Consider the following 17,507-nt stretch of genomic DNA (forward strand, 5'->3'; position numbering starts at 1 on the left):
TTAAATTATTATAAGTTATTATAAATTATGATAAATTATTTTTTATTTATTATTAAATTATTAAATAAATGTTTAATGTTAATTTTTATTTTTCAACACAAAATAAGATGGAAAAGTAAATAAGCAAATCAAAAAACAAATAAAACAAATTAACAAATAAATTTTTATTTTTATAAAATTATTAAATAAATGTTTAGTGTTAATTTTAATTTTTCAACACAAAAATAAGATGGAAAAATAAATAAGCAAATCAAAAAACTAATGAAACAAATTAACAAAACTTTCATATCAACTTTCTTTTCATATTTAATTAAACTTTCATATCAAGGCGGGGGCCTCAAACTAGCGTGGCCAGCGGGGCCGTGAGTTTGAGACCCCTTGTTTAAGTGATGTATTACATTGTACCCTGATGCATGTTCTAATAAAATGAAACCATTATTGTTATTCCTGAAACAACCCCGGCTGCATGTTTGGTCCGTGCCACTCAAACACAGCAACCATCATCAAGGTATAAAGACAAATGGACCAGTGATAAGAAACCAACATGCTTCCTGTATGTTGTTCTGCGTCCATGAGGAAGGTCCATATTGTTCAGTACTCTGCTATTGGAGGACAATTTGGAAGGCAAACTATCACATGACCGTTGTAAAAATGTACTCCAATACACTGGGGCCCTGTGATGCCTTATATAATACAGAGGAATAAAGCGACAGTGGACGTTAGACAGGACGTTTGCTTACTGCTGCTGGACTGTGTCCGGGTGCTCTTGGAGGCAAAGCAAACGCTGACAAGCTCGCATATACAAGACTCCACAGAGGTACACACAGTATATACTGTATCTGTACACATGGGAATACACCATGTATCCAAACCCATCATCTCCACCCCTTCACAAAGAAAACCATACAAATCTAGAACCCTCTCCTTACGTAAGCACCCCCACTGGAGATCCTTACGGACGCTTCAAAGCTCCAATCTGTCACTTGAACTCCAACCCTTGCCACTTTGTTTGGGGTACGTGGAAAGACGGGATGCAGACGAACGCACCATGCCAGGAAAAGTTGCTCTCGCTTCCTCATTCCAACATCTTTGAAAGCAGCATGAGAATATAAGTTGGCATTGTCTCTTTGGCACAGTGTCACGCCGCGACTTTAAATGTGTCCCCCCCGGCGAGGAATCCCTCTGACTTTGCAGTTATACAACCGTCACTGATAGTTTTACATTTTCTGTTAAAATATGGATAAAAATAGCTTCTCTTAATGTACATACTCAATAAGAGTGGAAAAGTAGAACTACTAGGGATGAGCCGGATACTCGTTATGAGTATAAGGCATTTTTGCCGGACGAGTATGAAACGAGTACATTTCGTCAGTATTTGTATTCATGTCAAAGAAAACACTCATTATGTATTCACTCTTCACAATCTATGATTGGCCAGTCGCACACAGAGAAAACAGGAAAACAAATATTAGATTTGACACACATTTACTTTGTCATCTGCTAATATGTTGATGTTTTCTTCACATAGTTTACAGTTTACAGCAGGGGTCTCAAACTCAATTTACCCGAGGGCCACTGGAGCTAGGGTCTGGGCGAGCCTGGGCCGCATCAGGTTTTGCACAAAAAAAAACAGAAAAATATACAAACTTTTTCAGTGCTTTGGTTCCAATTTTCTACAATAAAAGCTCTGATAAAACATTCCACTGTTCTCAAATATCTTCATTTTTATTTTTCTACACAAAATAAGATGAAAAATAAATAAACAAATCAAGAATAAAGAAAATCAATCAATCAGTAATAAATAAATATAATAATAATAATAAAAACTTAAGAAAGCACATATAGTTGGTGGGTAGACAAATGATTTTTTTCAGATTAAAATGAACAAAGCATTATTAGAGCCCTGTAGACATGACAAAACACGACTATAGTCACATTTATACTCTTTTTATTTACAACATATTGCGCAACTGCAGGGTCTTGAGACACATGCTAACTCGCAAACTAGAGAGCTAGCGACCTAAACGGTAGCCTCCAAGTTATTTCCTTTCAACTTAAATAGCCAAAAACTTACCACTTCCACACGGATAGGGAGGATAACTATGAACAGTTATTTAACCTTTAACATGAACATGAATCAAACGTAATAATTTTTTCTGGGTACATGATACCATACAGCATCCATATCAAACTTGCTCGGGCCGCACTAACATTAAAGTTCATATCAAGGCGGGGGCCTCAAACTAGTGTCCTGCGGGCCCCTGGTTTACAGCATTTACAGTTAATCGAAAATATTTGCCAAAATGTTTTCGTACACTTTCTCGGTTTGTCTAAACCAGTCCGTTTGCCCTGGACTGAGTCCTGTGCCCAAACAAAGCCTTGCTGACTCACTGTCCGTAGATTTTTTTATTGAACACTACTGCAAAATACCCAGTCATGGGGCCAAATAAAGTTGTGAGTGCCATTGATTAAAAAGGCGAGAAATACTTTGTGATTTAATGTTAACAGGATGTAGAAACAAGTCCATCCTCAAATCATTCATTCATTATTTTTGCATTATTTCTGCATGTAAAACTGTAATTGAATATGAGTGTGAATGGTTGTTTGTCTATATGTGCCCTGTGATTGGTCGGCGATCAGGCCCGAAGACAGCTGTGATAGGCTCCAGCATGCCAACGACCCTTGTGAGGATAAGCGGTATAGAAAATGGATGCATAATTATTCTATGTGAAAATTATTTTTGGTTAATATTTTTGTTTGTCCAGAACAAATTAATTGAATGTAAATAATTTCCTATGGGAAAAATTTGCTCCATTTTGGTTTGCAGGAAACTTTTTAGAACAGATTTTTCTCAAAATGGCCTTCCCTGGAAAAAAGTTTAAACACCTCCGATATATGCCACTTTGTGGTACAAAAAAAGCAATAGAAAAATTATAATAACTGTATTATGACTATTATGTCAAAAATGTGTCTGCTTGATGGCCGAGTAGTCAGACACACAGTTTGGAGATTGGGACGGAGTTACATGTTCTCTGCAAACGTGTATTTTTTCTGCAGTTGGTTCCTCCTGGAAAAGTCCTTACTAAAAGCGCTGCTTCCTGGTTCATGGAGGATAACAGACATCATAACTTCCTAATTGATAGTCAACAGAATTGAAAGGATCCTCCCTTGAAATTGATTTTGGAAAAGTGGAAATGAAATATGATGGTTCGCTCCTCTGTAAAAGTCAAGTTTTGCATTTTTTTGCGACTCTGTTACTGCAACTGTGCTACTATTTACTACATTACTTTGCTCCTGTATGACAAAATATGGAAAAAGTCATTACTATTTTATGCATTAAGGTAAAAAAAAAACAAGTTCATCCTAAGTGTGTTAGCAGTCATACATCCAGTATATAGAATATTGCTATAAGCCACACCTCCATCAATAATTTGTTGCCGTTGGGGTGATGGACTGAAAAGGCATGAATATGGACAGATGAGGCAGTTGCCTCTTCAGAGATTAAAAGGAGGAAGATGGGGGGTAAAAATGACATCTGTGAGGGTTATCATGCAAGCTACACACATTTTAGAATATTTATCCACAAAATGCTTCCACAACCTAAAGATATCTCCCTCGGTATTGAATAAATGACGCCATTCCTTATGCGTTGTGTGAGAGTAAGCGCGTATATGCATGTATTCAATATTAACAAACACATGACATTGAAATTCAACAGGGAGAAATGATTAAACTGACACCTTAGTAAAAGCTTGTGTCAGCTGGTATGAAAAACGGAGGTTTCTAATTCCATGCGTGTTCTAATCCCCCCATGAGCAAAGCATTTTACACACGCATACATTTCATATTCGCCTCAACTGTTGGTTTTAAAGCTTCCTGTGCGTATCAATTTGCCGTTTGTTTACTGATGCATGTGCACACATTGGCTGATAGATGGACGCCAAATAATGTTTGGGCTGCATGAGAGTCGGTAGGGGGGTTTGGGTAGGGGGGTTTGGGTGGGGGGGGGGGTGTCTTTGCACATCTCCTACAGCTACTGAGCGGTCCGACATGAATTGCTCGCCGTGTTTGTTTGTTGGCTGACAGAAAACTGGGACAGATTCCTGACAGAATTGTTTCCCGCTTGAATTGGAGCACATGGTTGAGAGCTGAATACTGACTATTTCATTTTGGATGACTTTTGACGGGAACCAACTCAACAACTATTGGATGTAGGACTCAAATGTTGTGCTCCACGTTGGTGTAAATGTGGTGGTTTCAAACCTCCTATATAATCATCTGATGGAGGTATTGACAGATACCTTTTTTGACTATATTCACTTGTTAAAAAAAACAAACATCCACTCTCTAGGACTGTACCAAAGTTGGGAGTGGAAGCACATGAGAGCCCTGACCTGAACCCCATCAGGCACCTTTACATCAGATGTGTTGGCTTTAGAACAGACTGATGGTTTTACCTCCAAAACATGCAAAAACATACTCCAACATATTATAGAAAGTCCTCCCAGAGGAGGCATCCATAGTGGGGACATTTTCATTCCATAGTTGTTTATTTTTCTTTACACTTGGCATGTTCACAAAAGAGGGACGCACAGTGGTCGAGTGGTTAGCATGTTGGCCACACAGTCAGGAGATCAGGAAGACCTGGGCTTGGGCATGAGTTTTCTCCAGGTACTCCAGTTTCCTCCCACATTCCAAAAACATGCTAGGTTATTTAGCGACTCCAAATTGTCCACAGGTATGAATGTGAGTGTGAATGGTTGTTTGTCTATATGTGCCCTGTGATTGGCTGGGGATTAGTCCAGAATGTATCCCACCTCTCAGTCGCCTGGGATAGGCTCCAGCATACCCCCCTTGTGAGGATAAGCGGCATAGAAAATAGATGGATGGATATTCAAAACAGAAAAAAAGTCAAATCTTTTAGTGGGCAACAGTTTTTTGACCCAAATGTGTTACTTTTGAGCTCATATTGTTTTGAGAAGCAACATGCTTAACTTCAGAGATCACATCAACTAACTGGAACTACTTTCCTCCACAAGAAAAAAACCGATGAAGTGGAGGACTTGAAACAGCAAATCTATAATAGAATAATAAATCATGTTATTCTCTTTCTGCTAAACGCTATAGCTGCAAGAAGATTGAAGCCAGACTCGATCGCCAGAAGGACATCGGAAGGTGAGAGATAATAGCGAGGCCAAGGATGAGTATACGTAGGCTGAGTAGAAAGGCTGCTGACGGAAGTATGCGCTCCATCTCGCTGCTGACATGAAAACATCACAGAGGACTTATTAACGATGACCCTCGTTAATTAACTTTCAACCTCCGTGCTTCAGCATGATGAAGTTACCTCGCTGATGGCATGCATGGGTGGACCAAAAGGGGGGGGGCACAAACAGACATGATGCTCGGATGGAATCTTTTTCGATAGAACTTGCAAATCCATGAACGGGTATTTAATTAATCATCAGACTTATTGGATACTGTTATCCAAATATAAAATATAGTGAGATGCAGGAAGCAGGCAGGCACAGCGAAGAAGTGAAGGGTGAAGTAAATGAAAACGGCTGAGCCGCATGGATGGATGGGTGGGTGCACGGATGGGTGAAGGGTGAAAGAGGAAATTATTCCGACGTTATGGGTAATTCAGGAGGAATGGATGAGCCGAGGTGGAGGAGTATGGCGGCTTGAAGGATAACAATGCTTTGAAACGAGCCTAATAAAACAGGAAATAGCGCATCACCATTTACAGCACATAGCAATTATCTCTGGCAGAATATAATTGGTATGAAAATAGAAAAAAATAACACAATAGCACCCAACAAAAACACATTGCACTCCCACTGCCAAGGAAATTTTACTATTTTTTAGCATACCATACTGTAATATTAACACATAAAAACAAACCAAAAAATGATATGTCGCCCAAAGTGTTGTATATAAAGCTGGAGTTTAACAACTGGTGGCTGTCCTCACCCTCCGTCTCCCTGGCGATCGTCCTCGCCTTCCTGGGCGTTGTCACACTGCTGTGAGGATGCCACTCATCCACAAGTTTTAGTTTCACTTGACTGCCAAATCATGAATTTATCCAATGTTCCGTGATATTCATATACGGTATCCATGGTACTACAATTTGACAAATTTTGACAACTGAGCAGACTATTGTGCATATGATGACTTATACAACGCAATGATGCTGACATGTTTTGTAGAGAACAATCACTAGACCTGAGAATTGACGATCAGTTTTTTTTTGTTTTTTTTTTTTTTTATTTTTATTTTATTTTTTGTAATTTGTATTTAATTTTTTGTAATTTTTATTTTATTTTTGTAATTTTTATTTTATTTTTTGTCATTTTTATTTTATTTTATTATTTTTTTATGCATATTTTCATTATTTTATTATTATTTATGACATTATTGTCTTTGCTCTCACATCGCGCATTTAGCTAACGCTACTTCCGTCAGCAACGGCGGCATAAGTACAGCGACGACGCTTCCCATGTCCGCTCTCTTTAATAATAATAATAAAACAGCAAATAATAAAAACTTAAGAAAGCACATATAGTTGGTGGGTAGACAAATGATTTTTTTCAGATTAAAATGAACAAAGCATTATTAGAGCCCTGTAGACATGACAAAACACGACTATAGTCACATTTATACTCTTTTTATTTACAACATATTGCGCAACTGCAGGGTCTTGAGACACATGCTAACTCGCAAACTAGAGAGCTAGCGACCTAAACGGTAGCCTTCAAGTTATTTCCTTTCAACTTAAATAGCCAAAAACTTACCACTTCCACACAGATAGGGAGGATAACTATTAACAGTTATTTAACCTTTAACATGAACATTAATCAAATGTAATAATTTTTTCTGGGTACATGATACCATATAGCATCCATATAGCATCTAGATAGCATATAGCAAATGTGGCCCGCGGGCCGCATGTTTGAGGCCCCTGGTTTAGATGAACAAGATGCATCCCTTTTCTACGCCGCTTATACTCACTAGGGTTGTGGGTATGCTGGAGCCTATCCCAGCTGTCTTCGGGCGAGAGGCGGGGTGCACCCTGGACTGGTACCAGTACCCTGAGACATCTGCAATTAAATGAATGAGAAATTGATGAGCCAAACCAATTGAAAAAAAAATGTAAAAAGCCTTAAAAAGCCTTAATAGCAGAAGCAAAGTACTCGTCAAATTGTCCATAAATGCACGCCTTTGCTTCCTTACTGTAAGATCAACATTCAGTAAAAAAGACATCAGGAGGCTGCGTCTTTATCTGGCTTCAAAGCGTTGCATCAAAATAGACAAAGTATTTTAAGCACACTGATGTGGAACACTGCAGCCATCCTCCCAAATAAACATCAGGGTAGAGTCCGTCAACGTTTTGACTGCGACTGAACTGAACTGCTACTATGAACACGCTTTGTTGCACCAGCTGACTCTTTCGAATTTGATTTTACTGTCAGTGTGCTTTGTCATGACCCGCTCAATGTATTTGTGAGTGTTGGTGTTTGTGATTGAAATATACCATTCTTCATTCAACTATGTGACGTATTTGTATAAATGTATATGTCAACTATGTGACGTACATTTCATTGTGTGGTTAAAATAAGATGTCCTTATCTAACACCAACAACAATCTGGCTTTTTCTGGTTTTAAAAGGGGGTCACAGGGGTGCTGGAGCCTATCCCAGCTGTCTTCGGGCGATAGGCGGGGTACACCCTGGACTGGTGGCCAGCCAATCACAGGACACATATAGACAAACAACCATTCACACTCACATTCAATTGATATGCTGATCACAATTAACCTAGCATGTTTTTGGAATGTGGGAGGAAACCGGAGTACCCGGAGAAAAACCATGCATGCATGGGGAGAACATGCAAACTCCACACAGAGATGCCCGAGGGTGGAATTGAACCCTGGTCTTCTAGCTGTGAGGTCTTCTGCGCGCTAACCACCCGACCGCCGTGCCGCCTTAAAAGGGACCTTATTTTATTCATTTTATTTTGAAGACTTTGTAGGGCAGCTTTACACGATACATAGCACAGATAGCTTTCTAGATCTTCCAGAGTCTGTGACTCGTCTTTGTGTTTTCTCATAGTCTGGCCTCCTCATGCCAAGCCCACTCCACTATGATTGGTCACTCCCTTCCTAAGCACTCCCAAGGACTTCTGGAAACGTGGGTCCGCATTTACTGATTCCGGATTGGAGTGACGTCAGTAGAACTTAGTGTTTATTGACTTTTCTGACCTTTAAATGTAGTTAGAATGTTGTATTCTCGTGTTAAACCATGCCAAAGTTTCAGTTAATGAGGTTTGCGTATTTGGAAGTGATATCAGAAACAAGTTTGGGATGGATGAAAATGCTCGGTTTCAAAAGGCGTGGTAAAAACACCCCTTTGTGATGTCACAGAGTGCAGCGCATGCTGCTTTCAGGGATCACTTCCAAAGATCAAACCTCGTTATCTATTGTCTGACACGAGAATACAACATTGTAACAACATGAACAAATCAGAAACGAGGAAAAGCATAACCCCTTTAAGTACACTATGATACCAAATGAGTATTACTGCCCGGTTATTAGTATAAATCAATCAATCCCTGCTCAGTTTTGTCTCTCTAGAGCTTATGGACATCATCTTTAATATAGCCACTTAAACTTTCCACCTCTGCTTAATAGCTGATGAGCTCATATCACATTACGGGATCGTTTGTCAAATCAAGTCTTCACTCAAGACTGCGGCCTGAATGAAAAACACAACGATGTATTTTGTGTGTGCTGGAGAGCTGTGTTTTGAAATATGCACATTCATTTTCTAGCCCAACAAGGCGTCTAATTTAAGAGCAGTAAAATGTAAATTTTTGCAGCGCTGCAGTGGAAAGGAGGTTAGCAGCTTGAAGCTACATTGCGTGGCCAATGAACGTTTATTGTAACTTCATGACAACAGCCAGAATTAGTGCTTCAGGTGCTTTATTAAAAAAATTTTTTTTGCACATTTTCAGCAAAACTAAAGACAACATTTGTACTGAGTGAACAGAAAAAAAACAGGAATAACAGTTAATTTTCCAAACAAATCCCACAGAACCTGCACCAGTACTCCAGTACTGAGTACTTGGCTCAGCTCCATCAGACCTCCAGTTGTGTGTCTGCGACAGGAGGATGCCAAGGCAGTAATCAGCTTATCACGTGAAAGAGCAAACGGCCCCGACTTAGGAGGTGGAGGTTGGATTTTACAGGAAGAGACGGAACAGTTTGGTAGATTATGTAACAGCTCCTGCAGCCTCCCCTTAAGTAGGTTTCTCATACATCCATTTTATGAATTAAGATCAAATATTATAATAGGAGATGTTTTTTAACTTGTCTGTTTTCTTAGTTGTGTTATTTTTTAAGAAGCCCGATGTGAGTCACTCATGTATTGTGCACGCTGCGACATCGCAATAGGTAAAATAACCCGAACCCGAACCCAAACCCTAACCCCTAACCCTAAACCCCAACCCCAACCCCAATCCCAACCCCAACCCCAAACCTAACCCTAACCTTAACCCTAACCCTATTGTCAAATTGTTAGAATAAAATGTAGATAGAAGTAATATAATGTTAGTTATCACCCTTATATCTATTTGCTTAGACAATAGAAAGTGTTTGAATGTGCTGAAGAAGAAATGTTCCCGTGACCCTAATCAGAGACCCCCAGCGACCCCCAGGTCCTGGAGGTGCCTGGATGCGCCAACAGCAACCCTGCAGATGTTCATGTTAATCCTGCAAGAATGTGTCAAGACAAGAACTCATAAAACAATAAAAGTAATTACTCTCACATATACACACACACATAGACAAACAAATACAGCTCGTGCAACTCTAAGGGGGGGGCAGTTGCATGAGCATTATTTGTTTGTATATGTGTGTGTGTATATGTGAGAGTAATTACTTTTAATGTTTTAGGAGTACTTATCTTTCTTATCGTTCTTATCTATTATCATATAGTAGGGACCCCCAAAAGAGAATAAAAAGAAAGAAGTGTGAACTGCATATTCAGAGTGGAGCGGCATGTCACTGGGTATGTTGTTTCACTCTCCTCGCTGCGAGTAACTTTGAATATTGTTGTCTGTCTCTTCTGTATTTCTGTATTTAAGTTTTTTTACAAGTGTCATTATAGTGGATTAGTGGTTGGCATGTTGGCCACACAGTCTCGATATCTATAAGATCTGGGTTCAAATCTTGCATCTCTGTGCGGAGTTAGCATGCTCTTCCCGTATGTGGGTTAATATTGCTTCAAACGTGTCGGATCAAAGTGTGCCAGGGTCGTATGACAGCTCAAGGCGAGGAGAAGATTTGAGGTTTACATCGGCTTACACCTTACATATGACGTATCATAGCTGGTGTAAGTTGTTATGTAGGAAAAGGCGCTTTATTGCTGTTCAATTATTCAACTGCTGCTATGTTGCTGACAGCCTAACAGGAATCCTCATACGGTTTATTATCACATACTACAGTATTAATTGGCCCTGTACCCTAGAAAGCGCCCATGAATGATACGGGAAAAGGCCGAAGTGATACTGTGTCAAAGCCCAGGGAAGTGATACTGATAAAATATAGAGTTTAACCATGTCCAGTATCAGCCCCCGTAGCTGTCCACTCAGAGCACGCTGCTCTGGTATCGTGCCCGAGAAACAACCAATCAGAGAACAGCGCACGAGTGCTTAGTGCCTAGTGCTCCTCCAGTCACCAAAAAACCCAAACTTGATTAATGGAACTTTAATTGTCAGACATTGATAAGATAAGACTGTTGATTATTATTGTTGAAATATTTTTGCAATTATTTTTACAATTTATGTTTACACTGTTTAGATATAATACATGTAATAAACTGAAAATTTTCTGGAAACAAAATGATTACAAAATTGATTAAATAGTACGTGATAATAAGCTCATGATTAAATAGTGATAATAAGATCATCACATGGTTTGTCTGGTATCAGGCCAGGTATCATGCCCCCTGTGTCAGTATCAGCTGATACTGGCACGCGGACAAACCATGTGATAGCCTATAATGATATCGCTCTAACGGGGAAACAAGAAGGGACGAGAGAGTTATAGAACTCTTTAGAAATTCACTAATTCATTCATTCAGTTAATTTAGAACAGGCTGAAATGTCCGTGGTGCCTTTAAGACGCGGCTGTGTGTCTGCAAGCGCACGTTCAAAGGGTTTGATTCCGCTAGCACAGAGTTTTCTGAAATGAAGTCTCTGAGGAAAAGCATAACCTCAACTTTTCAACTCCACACAGCCACTGTGGAGCTTTCTTCACGGGGTCAAGCAGTGGATATGTGTTTATCTTCTCTTTTATGCTATATCACAGCGTCTGCACTTCAGTCCACTTGACATTCTAAGACGAAAGGTCCTTTCTGATGTGTCAGAATATTTCCAATGCTCTGATATCTTAAGCTATTTATGGCCAGTGTGCTATTCTGAGCCGCTTCCTTATAATGTTGCAGCTTGCCAAAGGAGGAGGGGTTGGGCCAACGTGGTGTTTGTCTCCATGGTGATGATTTCTGCCCATGGAAATGAGTACAGATGTGTGAAAAAGGGAGATAACAAGATGAAGGAGATGCACTTTTTGTGCAGGTTTTCAGACATTAGATAAAAGGATGCACCAACACCCCAGCGTTGGAATGCGTGCATAATTACTGAAGATGTGTTGAATGTGTGATGTTCTTTAGTGTCTTAGTCCCAATTATACCTTTTGAGTGTTAAGTTGGTGTGTGATGAGTTTAGTGTTCTTTTTAAGAACACAAACACATTCCAAAAACATGCTAGGTTAACTGGCCACTCCAAATTGTCCATAGGTATGAATGTGAGTGTGAATGGTTGTTTGTCTATATGTGCCCTGGGATTGGCTGGGATAGGCTCCAGCACCCCCGCAAACCCTTGTGAGTATAAGTGGTAGAAAATGAATGAATAAATAAATGATTCAGTTGAGCTGGTTTCATATTTATACCTTTTGACTGTTAAGTCGGTGTGTGATGAGTTTAGTGTTCTTTTTAAGAACACAAAACACATTCCAAAAACATGCTAGGTTAATTGGCCACTCCAAATTGTCCATAGGTATGAATGTGAGTGTGAATGGTTGTTTGTCTATATGTGTCCTGGGATTGGCTGGGATAGGCTCCAGCACCCCCGCGACCCTCATGAGGATAAGCGGTAGAAAATGAATGAATAAATGAATGATTCGGTTGAGCTGGTTTCATAATTATACCTTTTGAGTGTTAAGTTGGTGTGTGATGAGTTTAGTGTTCTTTTTAAAAACACAAACACATTCCAAAAACATGCTAGGTTAACTGGCCACTCCAAATTGTCCATAGGTATGAATGTGAGTGTGAATGGTTGTTTGTCTATATGTGCCCTGGGATTGGCTGGGATAGGCTCCAGCACCCCCGCAAACCCTTGTGAGTATAAGTGGTAGAAAATGAATGAATAAATAAATGATTCAGTTGAGCTGGTTTCATATTCATACCTTTTGACTGTTAAGTTGGTGTGTGATGAGTTTAGTGTTCTTTTTAAGAACACAAAACACATTCCAAAAACATGCTAGGTTAATTGGCCACTCCAAATTGTCCATAGGTATGAATGTGAGTGTGAATGGTTGTTTGTCTATATGTGTCCTGGGATTGGCTGGGATAGGCTCCAGCACCCCCGCGACCCTCATGAGGATAAGCGGTAGAAAATGAATGAATAAATGAATGATTCGGTTGAGCTGGTTTCATAATTATACCTTTTGAGTGTTAAGTTGGTGTGTGATGAGTTTAGTGTTCTTTTTAAGAACACAAAAATGGAGTTTGGGCCCCCCGTCCTCGTGGTTGCCTTGGTCAGCGAGAGCATGAAGCCATCGTCCACTAATGGCTTTACTGCCCTACAGAGCTTCAGACTCCAGTGGCCTTGTGGGATAAAACCAAACAACCGCTGACAGACACTAACGGTCCTGAGAACGGTGAAGATAAGAGATGTGTGCTACGTCGTGTACGCGTCTATGTGTTTGTTTCACAGTAAAAGGAGGAGAGAGAGAGAGAGACAACCCGGGGCTAATGGCTTCTCCACGGGGCCATCACTCACGCCAAGTGCAGAAAAAAAGTGGGGAGCAGCTGCTCTTAAACCTCAGACTTGGAAAGCATTTCTGTTGGTTCTGCTTCAGAGAAATATAAGGAAGGTGTGATGGGTTTCTGACCAGGCTTTTTTGGGCATGAGCTATAAATAATAATAATAACGCATTAGTCATTTTTACTGTTTTAGGCAACACACGTTGGATTTTAAATGTTATATTCTAATCATCATGTTCGTAAAGTACTGTATAAGCAAATCCAGCATTCCTGAGGTTGAAACATCATATTCATTATTATTATTATTAGTCTCCATCCTTGATAGAAGATATTAGAGATATTTCCTTTTTACATATTACGATGTTGGACTGCACGGCGGTTGAGTGGTTAGCGCACAGATCTCACAGCTAGGAGACCAGGGTTCAATTCCACCCTCGGCCATCTCTGTGTGCCGTTTGCATGTTCTCCCCGCACATTTTTTCCGGGTACTCCGGTTTCCTCCCACATTCCAAAAACATGCTAGGTTAATTAGCCACTCCAAATTGTCCATAGGTATGAATGTGAGTGTGAATGGTTGTTTGTCTATATGTGCCCTGTGATTGGCTGGCCACCAGTCCAGGGTGGACCCCGCCTCTCGCCCCAAGACAGCTGGGATAGGCTCCAGCACCCCCGCGACCCTTGTGAGGATAAGCAGTAGAAAATGAATGAATATTCAGCTAAGAAATTAATCAAACACACATTCTATAATCTACTTTTAATAACTCAGTAAAACTCAGTCCGTGACTCCGATTTCTCGTAATCATTGATTCGTGCCAAACCCCTAAACATTCCATCATTTAAAAACATATTTAGGGCTTAAACCTGATTTTTTACAGCGTACATTTAGCATTGAGCTTGTTGGCTTCCATCGCTAGTTAACATTGCCTACTGAAAAAAGCTGATTATGATCTCATAATTCCAACAATCACTTGTTGTAAATGTTGATCCAAAGTCGGAAGAGAACGCCAACATACGTATAGGGAGTGTTTGGAGCGGTTTGTTAAAAATTGACATTTTTATGGATGCATCAATTTGCATGAAATAATGTGGTGGACCAAATGGAGAATAATAAACACAACAAATGATACCTGAGTATTTTCATAGTAATTAATTTGTCAGTGTGAAAATTGTTTTTTCTGTGTGGAAAAATAAAGCTTTTTTTGAAGTGGACCCAAGTCCTAGTCCTGCGCTTTTCAAGAGTACTGCGTTTCGGGAACTATACATTCTTTATGACTCTATATATGCTTTCTTGGCCCTTAAACGTCATGCTACTTTATGGTTCCCTTTTTAAGTCCATTAAGATTTGATAAAAGATTGATGAGCACAACAAATGCGGTGACTGCATAACAATCCATACGGAGATACGAAAAAAGACGCAATCGATAATAGTGCTCGATCTCTTTCAAAAGAAGAGACTTTGATGAAGTGGGATTCTAATCGTACACCGATTGATCAGCGTTTGGGTCAAAGAAATCCCAATGCAGCAAACGGAATATTTAAATATTCACATCACAGACCAGAATGATGAGCAGCTGGTATGTTTAAGAGTCAGTACATGCACGGAGTACACACCAGTACACATTTTAAAGAATCTATGTATCCTTTCAGCACTATTTATAAGTTCAGCGGTCCATGTGATCATTCAGGTTGCCTCTGCACACACATGGCACCTCTTTGCATCATGTGTTGTTAGCTAATCGGTGATACCAGCAAGTGCCAGACATCTTTCACATGAATGTGATATTGGTGTGTGCGTGTGTGTGTGTGTGTATTAACAGTGTGTGTTTTAACAGTGTGTGAGTGCATGCAATGGAGTCATACTGGGGTCACATCTTCCAGCTGAGCGTTTCACCTGCTTCTGCGGCCGCTCTCCCAAGGTAATGCAGAAATGTTCTAGTTGATGTTTGGAGGTGGAGGACAATCACCCTGCCATCTTGCAGCATCACATCTATTTCTGATGGTTATATTATATTGAATGATATAATTACAATTATAATTTTCGATTTATTTTTGTATTTTTACATTTGTATTTGAAGAACTACGATGCTTAACACCGATTCTTTTTACTGTAGAGCTTGTTTAATGTAATAAATAAATTGTGTTCGTGACGCATTCCATGCTAGCTGTAATAGGTAAGGTACGTGTCTATAGCGACCTCGTGTGGTCAAAAAAAGAATAACACCCTGCCTCATAATGCGGAAGACACATTTGACACTCGTGGCTTCCTGTAGAAAAACATGTCGGCCCCGGTGGTGGTAAGTTACCCTTCACTTTGGAAATATTAGTAGAATAATCTACAACTACTTTACGGAGATCGACATAAAAGTAGAGCGACAGTATTTCAACGTTTATAGATCATATTGTTGTGTTAGATATCTGGTGTAAATGTTCTCTTAGGGCATGCGCAGACGTGTTTGCTACATTTCGTGTTATTCATTTCTTTTGCACACCAATGGTGAATGTAATACTTATATATGTTCGATGTATCTGCTCAGTCTCTACTTAGGTGCTGTCAGCGGTCATCTCGGCTCATTGTTGCTAAGCGACCATGGAGCTCCAGCTCTGTGAGTTCGCCTCCTCTGCACATAAGGATGCTCCTCTTCCTCACCCAGCGTTTCTATGACGTCGAGATGTTCCTCAGCTGGAAGGCTCGGCTAAAGAGGAGAGGACTATTGAAGAAAAACGCGTGAGAACATTTCTTGCACCATTTATGCCATTATTACTGGACAATGTGTAAGCAGGAAATACCACAGTTGGTCATATCATTAGGTATACACTACATCAGGTCCAACGGTAACGATCCATCACAAATATTCAGTTTCTTCTATTAGAATGTTGATGTATTTGTATTAAGCCTGTAGTTACGCCTTGAGAATACAAAACCCAGGCAAATCTACTATTTATTTCTGATTGTCATTTATCCTTTTATGCAACACGCATGATATGAGATGTCTATAATTTCCTGACCCAACTGTCTCCTTGCCTTTCAGTTACTACAGCTACACCGAGAGCCGTTATGGGGCTGACATTGCAGCGGCATACTATGTCTTGAATTTAAAGGGAGGATTTCGGTAGGTGTCGTCTGAGATTGTTGGTATTTTGGTACAAAAGTATGAATTTGTAGCAAAAAATCTGTTCTCCACGTCTCTTCTGCATCGTCAGTTTTGTTGGACAATTGGAATGGTTCCGTGCAGACCGCAAGGGCAAGTTCAATTGGGACTTCTTGAACTATAAAGACACACCTCTTGAGGAAGTGGACATGAGTTATACAATTATTAACTACACTGGACTGTCCAATTTGGGTAAATAGTACTTTATTTCTTCTTTAATATATTGATAATGTGTGTTATCACAAGGCTGTTCATTTTGATTTGTGTTTTGTATGTTCTGTCAAAGAGGGGCAGCGATCTCTGCAGACTCTGACCTTAAGAGGATGTCCTGAAGTGGATGACTGGTTCTTGGCCAGGCTCCATGTATTCCAAAACTCTCTAAAGCAGCTGGACATCTCTCATTGCCCGCGCATCACCATCGGTGGGCTGGCTGCCTTGAGGAACCTCAAGTAATTCATACTCGCATCATAGATGATCATAAGTAGTGTGACTGATCACTTCTATTATGTTAAATACTTATTTTTCATTGAACCCGTATTTTGCAGGGGCCTGCGCCGTTTGGACGTGTCATCCCTCCCACAGATTTCATCTCCTGGTTTGGTGGTCATCCTGCTTGAAGAAATGCTACCACAGTGTGAGGTCGTCGCTAACGGCTATAACTTCAGCTAGTCAGGGAGTCACTGAGAAGTGCAAGAAAAGCTTGAAAAAGAGTTCACACAAGGACAAAACATTATACTGTATTGCACATGGTATATATGTAATGTAATGGTAATAAATACATTTTGATAATCAAACAGTGATGATGATTATTTGTCATTCAAGATATATTGTACTATTTTGATGTGTCTGTACAGCCTCAGAATCATATTTGCCTTTGCATATTATGGATTAAATAACGGTTGATATAATATTGAATCAGCATACAGTACATCCTAATATATAAATCTTTAAGTCATTTAAATTATTTTAAAATATACAGTACATTATTTATTGTAATGCCAGTGAATCCAAATAATGTATACTGGGCAGACTCTTTTTTTGTCTTGTAATACATCTTAAATTGTACCTGTTTTACCTAATATGGGCGATGTACAGTATTTCCTGCAGCATGCAGGCTTATGAGTGAAATGTAAATCTCATAATCCATTTAGAGATTGATCATGCACAGGGCAGTTGAAGATGAGTGGGGCTGAGAGAAGAAAAGGGTGAGTTGAGAGAATGTTTTGCCAGCATTATGATTACCTTTTGTGTAGTA

At 39.7% G+C, this 17,507-nt stretch overlaps 1 protein-coding gene across 1 annotated transcript; it reads left to right on the top strand.

Moving 5' to 3' along the window:
* The first annotated feature begins 15,343 nt into the window (after positions 1 to 15,343).
* On the top strand, positions 15,344 to 17,047 carry dmac2 (distal membrane arm assembly component 2). Its single transcript, XM_058080254.2, has 6 exons — positions 15,344 to 15,397; positions 15,638 to 15,828; positions 16,133 to 16,213; positions 16,305 to 16,444; positions 16,539 to 16,701; positions 16,798 to 17,047. Exons 1-6 carry the CDS (start codon positions 15,380 to 15,382, stop codon positions 16,919 to 16,921), a joined length of 717 nt encoding a protein of 238 aa, XP_057936237.2. The 5' UTR covers positions 15,344 to 15,379; the 3' UTR covers positions 16,922 to 17,047.
* The last annotated feature ends 460 nt before the right edge of the window (positions 17,048 to 17,507 follow it).

This window comes from Doryrhamphus excisus, linkage group LG8, assembly GCF_037039965.1.
Source record: "Doryrhamphus excisus strain RoL-2023G ecotype Guam linkage group LG8, RoL_Dexc_Guam_v1.1, whole genome shotgun sequence".
Lineage (NCBI taxonomy): Eukaryota > Metazoa > Chordata > Actinopteri > Syngnathiformes > Syngnathidae > Doryrhamphus > Doryrhamphus excisus.